At 46.6% G+C, this 12165-nt stretch overlaps 1 protein-coding gene and 1 long non-coding RNA gene across 2 annotated transcripts; one reads left to right on the top strand and one right to left on the bottom strand.

Annotated features, from left to right (window-relative positions):
* Positions 1–281: 281 nt before the first annotated feature.
* Positions 282–1409, top strand: LOC119298229. Its single transcript, XM_037575709.1, has 2 exons — positions 282–627; positions 975–1409. The coding sequence occupies exons 1-2, from the start codon at positions 418–420 to the stop codon at positions 1245–1247; spliced, it is 483 nt and encodes a 160-aa protein (XP_037431606.1). The 5' UTR covers positions 282–417; the 3' UTR covers positions 1248–1409.
* A 4826-nt stretch (positions 1410–6235) lies between these two features.
* Positions 6236–7970, bottom strand: LOC119298227. The gene is made up of 4 exons (XR_005145822.1): positions 7743–7970; positions 7559–7622; positions 7101–7172; positions 6236–6429 (listed from the first exon to the last, which is right to left on the bottom strand). It is a non-coding gene; the product is annotated as an uncharacterized LOC119298227 (long non-coding RNA).
* Positions 7971–12165: the final 4195 nt, after the last annotated feature.

The following is a 12165-nucleotide window of genomic DNA, read 5'->3' as shown; positions in this document are numbered from 1 at the left end:
GAGGATTAGCAGACCGACAACCAAATGGCCTCACCATCACATCGCGTGGTATCCAATTATCAGACCATATGTGAGTTGTGGTTCTATTACCGATCCACCTAATTAGTCTCTGTTTTAGTATGTCACGTCCCTCCACAATTGCTCTTCATATCTGATTTGGGTGACTGCCTAGTTCAATTAGTGATTTTGTAACTTTTTTTTAGGTGTAGTGATTTTGTAACTTCCACGTTTACCTACGCGGAAACAATGGGGCGCTGGGCTTGTGTCCAGCAGAGGTACGGCCCGCGTAAATCCCCCACGCGCGCCCCCGAAACCAGATCCTAAACCACGAGCCAAGGATTTTCCGTCCGTCGTCGCGCCTAGACTTCACCGGCCGGGATCGATCTGCTCTCGCCGGCCGCCCGTCGTGTTCCGTCGATGGGATACTGGTTCTTCGGCGGCCACGGCGGCTTCTACATATCCTCCTATGACGGGAGCCAGCCTCGACCCGCTGGCCCTCACCGGCCGCTGCTGTATGGTACTGTGCCATACGAGGAGCAGATCCGCCGGATGGAAGAAGGCGTCCGCCTCCGTCAACGGCCAGCGCCCAACCCCACAGCCTGGAAATATTTCAAGATCTTCACTAGGGTACGCACTACACAGACCCCCTTCGAGTTATCCTTACACTGCCCCCTCTAAATTATCCCTTTTCTTTTACAGCCTTCCTTTTGCCCCTCTGAATTTATCTTCCTAGTATATAACGTGCTTCCTCCCTAATAATCTATCAGATCATACATAGAAAACTCAGATGTTTGATTCTCCGCTCGTGCATTTATACTTCTTTGTTAATCACTCATCAATCCATGGATTTCAGTACTGTATCTATCATTCGCTCGTGCATTCAATCCTAAAACTACGCATCAGTCCATGGACTTCGGTAGCTATGTGTATTTGTCGTGCTTGCTTACAAACTCGCTGTGTATATGGTTTTGCAGTGTTTCATGGCTGCGATGAGCATCACGATGATGGCTTGGATATTCGTGGCGCGATATTTCGGTTCGGATCCTCAGGTGCAGGATCCCTATATTACGATGGGACTTATCGTCTTTGCTCTCATACCAGTGGGATTCGGCTTCATCATAACAGAAGGAGATATAGAGACCCAGGACACACGTGCTCAAGGGGAGGCACTGTCAAGCCCGAGCCATGGATTTGAGGATCTTCGTGCGGATATGGCTAGGATTTGTGCATTTCTCGAGATACGCTAACTAGTTACTCTCTTGGCTGGAACTGCCTCTAATAGAATGCGTCTTGTTTATCTAAGCTTGCATCAGTTATTATTTTCTTGAGGGGAACCACACTTGTAATTGCCGTTGTACACAGAATGAATACGCAGCAATTACTATTTTCTCCAAGAAATCTGTCTACCTTTCTTATAGAAGAATAGAAGGTGCCATAAATATTTACACAAGGATTTCTTTAGATGAGGCAAGCCGAGTGAAACCCACCTCGCGGTACAATTTCGCTAGGTATCCTCGAGGGCTAGGTGAGCCACCTCGCGGTACAATTTCGCTCCTTCCAAATGTTTCAGAGTGAGTAAATCAAATTGCCACTACGCTCCGATGCCTTCGTGTCCGAGTTGGTTGTGAGAAAGTCATCTGCCACCGATCGATAGAGCTGGGTAAGGGGGGTCGAAGTGGGCATCCCTTCGGCAACAGTAACCACGTTCTACACCGCCTGGGAGAAAGGATGGTCCCGAAAAAGATGCGAAACTGTCTCAGGAGCCCTAGACATAGGTGGCAGATGGGATCGAGCAGCCAATCTCCGATCATCAAGTGCTCGACCGTGGGGGTCCTACCATTTCGGACCAGCCAAGCAAAGGACTTGCACTTGGGAGTGACCCTAGCTTTCCAAACCTTGATGGGCTAAAAGGATGTAGGTAGTCGTTGAATTGCATCTTGTATGCCTACTTGGTGGAGAATTCGTTAGAGATGGTCCAGTTCCAGCAGATGGAGTCGGGGGTGGTTCGGGTTGATATCGGGCTCTCGCAGAATCTGCCAAATGTCGATGCATCCGCGAAGCTGCGCGGTAGTGTCGAACACGTGACTATCATTATCCACCTATCTCCTTGAAGGTCATCATGCACAGTCCTGTTTTTCGAGTTGCAAATCTTGAAGAGCTCCGGGGCACACTAGCAAAGGGCGGATTCCCCAATCCATCTATCCTTCAAAAAATGGGTATGTCTTCCATCATCAATAGTGACCGTGGTGAAGGCCCGAAAAAGGGACGTATCAGACTCGCTGCAAGGGAACTCAATACCCAACAAGGCCGGTCAGAGTCGGTCCACACTCCATGGGAACCAAGGCCACCTAAGCTGAAGAGCCTGGCAAAAGCATTCAAGTCAAAGACCCCCAGACCGCCCATATTTCTCGGATGGCACATAGCCTTCCATACATTCCTCCTTTTAAGTGATTGCCCCCCTCAAGGCTATATTACTTCAATGCTCGGTCAAGAAATTAACATCATGTCTAGTTACTTGATCGTATTGGATCTTGATCATGCAAGAATGCTTCGAAAGAATTTTAACGACATGACTCGTATCGAGATCCTCTTGCATAAGCTCAGTCTTCTGATTTTGCTTATGGAGACGCTTGTCGAGAACTTTGTTCGTACTCTCTTAGTGTTCCATTGAAATTCTTGATAACTTTCTTGCAAGCTCGGTTCTCCATCATAGCACTCCAAGCCATTAGTCTTCTTTCCTATAAGTGACGGAGAACATCCCCCTTTATTTCTTCTACTAAGGTGTCTCCTCCATGAGCCATTGCACACAATTAGATGTAATGACGTCGAGCAATTCTTTGGCTTCGTTTACGGTTTTGTTCATGAATTGGTGGAGGGGATGCAGCAGGATGCCTGGTCAGATTTCTTTTTTATGTCACTTACTAGTGGACCCAGTCCTCGCAAAAAAGAAAGACTAGTGGACCCAAGGGTACAGCTGGTCATTGTGCAAAAACAAATAGCAAAAATAATTTAGGGGTGCTACATGGCCGATGACGGGTCAAAACTGGTATATTTGTGATAAAATTTGAGTGGCATATGGACATATGGATAAATTTTGTGATAAATGCTTTGATTTTACCTCGTTCGTTGTGCTACTGCTTGGCTAAGACCTGAACTTATTGCTAGCCGCCTCCTCCTCCTCCTTCACAAGAATAGCCCGGTGGCTCTAGGGTCATGGGGCGCGATGGATCTCGGCAAGGACCAGCGGAAGGGCTCCGTTTTTAGTCATTTCTTTTAGTTTTGTTAGGGTTTGTGTTCTTCTCAGGAAGGGGAGACGGAGACGGCTCCTTGAAGATGGAATAAAGGTCTCCCCGCCTAGATCCGTTCCGGCGGTGCGTCTAGCACTGTTGGTGGGCGTGTGGAGGGATGTCTCCGGTGGATCTATCTTTGGTGGATTTGCTCGGATCTCGTCGTTGTTCGCCTACGTTCGTGTGTTTTCCAGTTGGATCCTTCTGATCTACGTTATTCTTCATCTGTGGCGGTTGCTGTTCTGGTGCGCTGGTCCTACGGGGCCTTAGCACGACGACTTCCCGACTGTCTACTACAATAAGTTCTGCCTGACTCCGGCGATGGAAGGGCGATGACGGCGGCGCGCCTTCGGCTCGCTTCAGTGCTTGTAGTCGTCGCTAGGTGGTCTACGGATCTAAATGTAATTTTTATTATTTCTAATATTCATTGTACTGTCATGATTAAAGATTTACGCTTGCGGGCGTAATGAGTTGGGAAGATAAAACATATAGTAAACGGGCGTTGTCACCCGCAAGAAAAAGGGCGTTGTCATTCGTATCGTCAAGCTCGAGTAAAGTCTATTTTAAACTTTGAATTCATACGGTTAATCGAAATTGAATCCTAAACTCTAAATCCGTGAAATCGATACCCTGTACTCATTGATCCCGGTCAATCTCGACCTTGAACCTGTATGGACCAGTTTGGCACAACAGGAAAGTAACAATCCCGGCCGGGATCCTACTCTACTCTCATTGATTATATGGGCCCACATGTCAAATTTACCTTCTCTCCTACAATCACTCTGTCTCACTCCCAAAAACTGTGGCATGCCGTTCGGCAGGCTCGGCGGCTGGTGTACCTTGTGCTGGGACGCCGGAAAATGGGCAGGGCAGCAGGAAAGTGCAGGGGTAGCGCATGGGAAAGAAGAGCGAGAGGCATGACCACCGGTCGGGTCGCCGTGCACGTCATCCACGCTGCACCTGGCGTGCTCTCACGGCAGAGCAGCCACCTAGCGCGAGCGGTGGAGGAAGAAATCGATGGAGATAGGGTGAATGTCGCTCAGGGACGCGGGAAGGCGAGTCGCACGGGGCTACAGGGGTGGTCGGAGCGAGCTTGGAGGTAAGGTGACCTGTAGGGGAGTGCACGACTGCACGCACACCAAGTGTTTGACGGAATGGTGGAGCTACGGGAGGTCCTTCTGTAGCTTTGCAGCAGCGCATCAGAGACGAGTAACGTGTTCGAGGTCTCGCTCGCGCGCTTCTGACGGCCGCTTCAACGCTCGGCCGTCTCGTCGGGATCCTGGTAGCTGTGTGGCGTCGGGGTCACGTTATCCAGTCCAGGCCTCCCGGGAGCCTCCGACAATGTCGGTCACGTTATCCGGCCGCTCGTGCGGCGCGTCGGCCAAGCGCTGCGTGCCAAGCGTGAGCAGCTCCTAGAGACGGCTGCGGACGACGCAGCGGCGACCGTGCGCTACGGCGGCTAATGTGCTAGCTCGGTTTCGTGTAGTATTTGTCGAGGCGTGAATGCTAAGCAAGCTAGTATTAGTCAGTTCGTCGCTGATCCATGCATAGTAGTATTATTTGTTCGTACTACTGCTTCATAGTGCTTTTTTAGTCTGATTCGGTTTGGGATTTCTTTTTTGATGGATTTGCATAAAGCGGGAAAAGAAGACGAAGATGACATGTAGGCCCACAAAGCAAGTGAGAGAAGTGAGTGGTCCCGGCCAGGATTTTGTTTTTCCTAGTGCAGCAAACATACATACGGTTGAAATTGACCGGGATTAGTAAATATGAGGGGCAGATTTCAGGGATTTGAAGTTCAGGGTTTGATTTCGACCATCGATACAACTTCAAGGTTTTAAACAGACTTCACTCGTCAAGCTCATCACATCGACCGAACAAAGAGATCAGCCCATTGATCCCCACCCTCCTAGCCATTTTCTTTTCTTCTGAAAAAAACCATGGCCCCTGACCCCAGTATCTCCCATGGGGTTATGTCCAAAAACCATCGCCCTTTCCCCACAACTTGCTCCTCTCAACCCGGATGAAAAACATAATTAATGATCCTCTGTTATTGATAGTTCTTTTGATGAGGAATTAGCTGTTATTAATGATTTCTCTTGTGATAACCCTCAGTAATGGTAATTATGCAAATTACATTGTTGCTAAATATTTGCAACCTAAATTTACATATGAAAAATAAATTCTTCTTTGACTTAAGACATTACTTTTGAGATAAACCATATTTATATAACAAAGTCCTCTCAGATGTGGGCCATCCGATCTGTCCGGGCGTATCGCATTTGGGTGACTCGGCTTGAGGGTTGCTCCTGATCATCGCTCTTTGGGCTGCTGGAGTCGCCTTTGATCATTCTGGTGTTGACGTGTTGTTGAAACTAGATGGTACCCCGCGCGTTGCTGCGGGAATTTGTAGCACTATAGGATAAGTATTTACATATAAATAAATAATAGAATCATAAGATGTACTCCCTCGGTCTCAAATATAAGATACTTTTTAACCTTTTATTAAATAATATAAAGCGGCAAAATTAGTACTATCTCCATACTTGCTTAATTAGAATGCATCATCAACATAAAAAAGGAATATATATATATGTTAATGAGTTTTTTTCTCATAATAATTGAAGGCAATATAATTTGATTATCTGTTTGAAGTGCATTAGAGCAACAAAACAGTAACAACATAAATTCATGCAAATTTGTGAGCCTTGCGTGTTAATATGCCTAAATAGGAATTAACTTTCATTGTCCGCTATGATCCATTTTTAGAGGAAAAGTAACCAAAGGTACAAAATGTCATGGTTACTAAGTAGGACAACAAATATACTCCATTTTCTACAACTTATTCCAGCATAGAACAGTTAAAGAGAAGGAGAAAAAGGCCATACTTGATCCTCTCCCCAAGGATTGTCATTAACACCAGAACAATCAAATAATGATATTCCAAGTATTATTCTTACATTTTTAAAAGCAAAGCTATAGCCTTAGAGAAGATTGTTTACTATAATTACAAACAGATGCTTAAAAACAGTACATCACTTAATATTATAGCATAGATAAATAATAAATAAATAGAAAAGTCAAACTCAAGGTGTAGTCAGGTTGAATATGCAGCTGAACAAACACCAACACCATAAGGAACCTGTAATTGTAATGTATCAGCAAATTTAGGGAACAAAAATTATACCTTTTTAATTCAAGGAAATACATTTTTTGTGGCCTATATTTTTAATATCTAAAGGGTATGAATGTTCACCTAGAAGACACCCCACGTGCGTTGTAGCAGGAATATAAAATAGATATGTTAAGGACATGACTAAGATTATGAAACCATGTGAGATTTGTAAATTATTATTAACTCGGCACGGGTGAATTACATAACAGAGAAAATGAATAACTATGGAAGTATCAATAACAAACTCTTCAATGAATTTTATGAAAAAGAAGTATAACAGTTTGTTAGGCAATTGCATTGAGTGAACATCTTGGTGGTTCTGTCACCTTGATACGGTGCAAATAGTTAATATAAGCTTCAATTTATGAAAGGAAAATCATACATATAATTACGTGAAACGAATGCAAATATGTAATTTTCTATTTATTTGATTTTGTTTAATATCTGGAAAAATTCCTTTGAAACTTACCTTGAATCCGCTAGTTGATTAATATACAACTCATATCCACAATAGTATTTGCAAAACCTTCGATTTTATGATAAATCTGAAACACATTTCTAATCTAGCATAGAGCTAGCTGGCCGGGCTAGATGATTTCCAGATTGAATAGTACTGCTGAAATACATGTGTAATTAACCTCTATTCCGGTATTGGATTGATCTGATGACATTCACAGTGGAATATATAGTACTGCCGGGCAGCAACATACCTGAAAATGACCAAAGGAATATCTTTGATTCTACAAAACCATCAAAGCAATGCAAAAAAGTACCAATAAAATTCATACTAAACTACATGTGTGTGCATGTATGAGAGAGAGAGAGAGAGAGAGAGAGAGAGAGAGAGAGATGCACGATTGTAGTTGCACGTAGTAAATGGTACGTTTTGTTTCACCCGTTTATTCCTTCCAATCAGTACTCAATAGAACAAAACAAAGAGAGATGACTACGATCCATCACTTCCAATCAAAGTTGTTTCATCTGTTTATTCCTTCCAACAACAAATAAAATGAAACGAAAAGGGAATCAAAGCTTATTGTTTCATGCTTGCCGGCAGTGCCTGAATTAAAGATGATCGTGGATTAGAAAGACTGACCGGACTTGCTGCGCAGATGAGGCGGCTGGAGACAGAACAGACTTGCCTTCATAAAAATTGCTTCCTGCCATAAACAAATCAGAACTAATTAACTCAAGATCGATCAGATTTGGGGAGGTAAAGAGGAAGGAAAGCCCCATGTTTTGGTGCAGATGATGTTGGAGTAGTACGAGAATGGGGCGACCTGTTGGGGCTTGGGCAAGCAGTGTCCGCGGGGCTCGATTCATCGGCAATGGTTGCGGGCTCAAATTAACTACGGTGTTCATAGGGGCCTGGATCGGTAGCATCATGCCGGTATTTACCGGCGAACCGCACGAACGATGGGCTGGCAGGGGCACCACGCCATGAGCATCACCAAGTGGGAGGATTGTGGTGGAGAAGATAATGCTCCTTCGTTCTAGTGGAGTCTGTGCAAAATAGATGAGGGCTGGTAACAGAACGTCATGGCCTCGTCCTTTGTATAGCGTACAGAGGGCAAATCATATACTTGTCCGTTTTTTTTTTAGAAAAGAAGGATGACCCCTGGTTTCTGCATTTGGACGATGAATATGGCCACTTTATTAATTATTCTCACAAGACCTTACAAAGTAATACAACAGTAAGACTAAAGCCGCCGTCTAAGCAACTCTATCCAGTTGATGAATGGGCGCAGATAGCCTGAGCCTAATACCAAACAGACATCGCAGCCAAACCTAACAACTAAGACCTGAGGTCCCATCCAGGACGCCTGCCGGGCATGGGTCTCACCGGTCCGGCGTGTACTAAGAGGCCGCCGCCGCCAACTGCCACCGCTCCATCTTCAGAACTGTACTGCTGCATCAACCTTGCTCGGTCCAGCTATCGTCGACGCCACCACGGCGCCCAACGGCACCTCTTCCCTGCGCGCAAACAGCTGAGCACGTCGCGGTCGCCACTGATACACCTCAGCACCATGCTGCCAAGTACCACCAGCCGACACAACTTGAAGTTTTTGGAAGATCTGTCGTGCGTAGCACCTGCCGACCAGGCATGACAAAGCGTAGCACCTGTCGGTCAGGCATGACTTGACATCTCCACCGAAGCTTCGTGCAAGATGAAGCCGCTCCACCTCCAGCCTCTCTGAACGGGACTGGAGCACCCCAGGAAGACACTGCGAAGAGTTGGGCACCACAATCACCACGAGAGCCGGACCAGCCGACCGCCATGGCGAAGCGACAACACTAAAGAGAGAACCGCCGCCATCAGGAACGCCAAGAACGCGCTGCAGCTGTCCACCTCCCCGCAGACCCAAAGCGGCGCTTTCAAGAAGGTGACGGAGCCGGGCACCGCCGCCGCCCAACCAAAGTTGTGGGTTTTCACCCGGGTGCAGGGGGAGGACGAGGGGGAGGGAGCTGGATCTCGAAACCGCCTTCAAAAAGGAAACAACGCCTGGAGCGCCGCCGACATCGTGGCCACCGCAGCCAGCCAAGAAATTAGTCCGATCCAGAGCTCCCAACCCCACATGTAACACCCCAAAATTTTAACCATGATTTATTAATTAAAATTTTGCCATGGTAATTTAATTTTTAATTTTCTGGATTTATCTTTTGATTTCAGAACTACCCTTTTCTTTGATATTGTGGAGTTTTCACCCCAAGTGAAAACCTTTCAAAATATTGTGGACTTGTATATCTTTCCAAGACCATTTCTTTTATCAGTGGAATTATTTCTATAATTATTTTTTTCTGAGCTTTATTTCTTTAAAAATGTTTTTTCATAAGTTTTAGGGTTCAATTTGCACTACAACCCTTTCAAATACTCCTTTAAAATCCCCACCAAAAATTGGGGATGTCATGTGAGGTTCCCACATCACTTCTATGCAAAAACCTCTTTTAGTCATTTGGAAGTTTTGAGCCCTACCTCAAGTTTGCAAAATCTGGATCAGTTTGTGTTTGCACTGCAACCTATTTAAATATTTCTCTAAAAATTCCACCAAAGTTGGGAGATGTTAGTAGGAGTATATAATTCAACTTTATGCAAAAACCCATTGATGTTCTTTGAAAAATTTGAGCAAATCATCCCCATATTCATTCTGGTCTAGCTTGGTGATTTGTATTGCAACCATATTTTTTTCTTGCTCTTGTTGCCTTGGGTTTTGTCCTGCTTGTAGTACACCCTACCAAACCCTTAAGTCCAGGAGATTGGACCCATTGGAGTATTTTTGGTACATGCAACAATGCCTTTTATTTTCTGTCCAGAACTGAATATTTGCAAAACTTGCACTAACAAGTTTCTAATTTTGCCAAACTAACCTTGCCACCCTCTTTATCATCTAAAGAGACTATGATCTGGAGTTTTTGGCCACCCCAAGAGATACCTAGATGTCCATAGCATTCTGTTGAACACCATGAGTGCATGAACAGAATTGGCATGAACCCTAGTTTGCATTTTGAACCTGCTTGATTTGCCAAACCTGCATGTCTATTAGCTCTCTTATAATCATTATACTAGTCCTGTTTAATTGCAGAGGCATCAGAGAGGCGTAGAACGCGTTGGCATTTTGTCGAACACCTGGCGTGCGTGCTCTGGGCGCGGCCAGAGCGCACATTTTGCATGCGCGCGCACCGAGCCGCCGCGTGTCGCTACCGCCCTTCCCATGCCCGTGCTGACCCTTGGCCACTCGCCGCCAACGCGCCCGACCCCTCCCTCATCGCAGAGCCGCCCTGGCCACCGCCTGGCGCCCCACAGCGCCACCACCGCAAGCCGCCACCACCGCTCCGACAGCCTCTGCCATGGACGACGCCGCCCGAGCCACTCCAGCCCGCCAGCTGCCCTCTGGAACAGCCCGAGCTTATCCACGAGCACGTCCGCTAGCGCCCATCGCCGCCACGCGCCCCCTGGCTACAGAACGGCGGTTTGTCGGCGTTCTTATCCCCGGCCGCCGCGGAACCGACCTCGACCGCCTATAAAAGGGGCCCCGAGCTCGTCCAGACCCTCAGGCAACCTCAAGCCATCCCCCTAGCACTCTCATAGCCAGCAATCGACGAGGAAAGGCCGTCCTCCTCGTCTCCGGCCAGTTCGGCCGCCGCCATGCTCCGGTGCCGTGCGTCGCGAGCAGAGCCTCCCTAGCCCTTCCAGCGCCACCACCCGACTCCCCTCGACCGTGCGGAGCCTCCCAACCTCTCAGCTTCGACTGGGAGCCACCATAGGCCGAGACCCATTTGTTCCCGAAGACGCCGTCCGCCGCGGAGCTCGCCGCCGGTGACTCCCTTCGTCCCCGCGACCCTCTCGACCACCGGGAGGATTGTCCTAATGCAGTGAACCTGTCCCCGCCGTCGGAGCCCCAGAAGAGCCACCAATCGCCGGCGTTGATCGCAGGAGCTCCGCCTCCGCTCGGACAGAGGAGGAAGGAGGCGCGGGCGACTGGTCAAACCTGACTAGTGGGCCCAAGGGACCCACTGTGAGTGACCCAGCGACGACCCGCGCTGGTTTAAGTGAAGACATAAAAGCAGAAGTACGCCTTCTCTGCCTCGAAAACGTATTACTCCCCGAACCGTTTTCTTTTTCTAATTTTTATTAAAAATAATTTTTGACTAAACTTTGACTGGATATAACTTTTTAAATATAAGTCCAATTGACTTGATTCTTTTTCTGTTGTTTCTCAAATTTTTCCTAGTTTATTTTCATATTTATTTGAAAATTTCCCAAGCAAATTTTTTGTACTGTTTTGAAACTATGTGTTAATTTAAATTTTCTTAAATAGGATTTTTGGAGAGAGAAGGCAACTTTCAAAAAGTGCACCACACTTGCATACTCTTGAAGGCAAGCATTCTGAACCCTGGCATAACATTGTTGTGTGTTGTTTGATGCGGTTACAACACCACCTTAACTCGGAGTATTCGTTATTTTATGTGATGATATGGTCATACTCATGAGTGCATATTAATGATTCCGTGCTGTTGGAAATTGGATATGGTTGTGATAGTAATCACCCTCGTATGCCTTTCATGTCTACCAGAAGGAATCCGGGAAAGCCTCTGTCTTGGTTAGACACGAGCTTGTCTCTAGTTCTTCGTCGAGATGGTTGTGTCCGGTAAGGCATGGTGAGGTATGATGAGTGGTGATTCTGCCGGATTGGTATGAAATATATTTTCTTATGCTTATCATGCAGGAAAATGCTTTAACCTCCTGAGTCGACCACAGATCAAGTCTTGTTCCAGTAACCCCCATACTTGTTTCGTACTACCATTTGTCCCTGCCATAGGTAGGGTACGGTTCAGTAAGTTGTCAACCCCTTCCTAGCACACACCGTACAGAGAGGCCATGGTGGAAGATACCGGCTGCATCCGATAAGCATGCCACCTAGTCCAGGGGCATGGGTGTTTTCGGTTGGAGCCGAGGGGGTAGCTCCCCTAGTTTGCGTGCGTTATAAATTTTTGTGATCCCATGCTATTCGAGGTTGTAGCCTCCCCACTTAGAGTTTTTCTTAACGGGTGTCGTGGGTGATTCCAGGCACCAGTAAATTGGGCTGGTGTGTGCGGTCAGGTGTGTTTTCAATTAAAAGACCGTAGACGGAATTAGTCCCGATGGACTAAAGGAATCCGTTACTCGTGGGTAAAGAGTACACCCTCTGCAGAGATTATATCTAT

The sequence above is a fragment of the Triticum dicoccoides genome, chromosome 5A, assembly GCF_002162155.2.
Source record: "Triticum dicoccoides isolate Atlit2015 ecotype Zavitan chromosome 5A, WEW_v2.0, whole genome shotgun sequence".
NCBI lineage: Eukaryota > Viridiplantae > Streptophyta > Magnoliopsida > Poales > Poaceae > Triticum > Triticum dicoccoides.
Note: the sequence above shows the minus strand (reverse complement) of the source record. Positions and strands in the feature narration are given on the sequence as shown.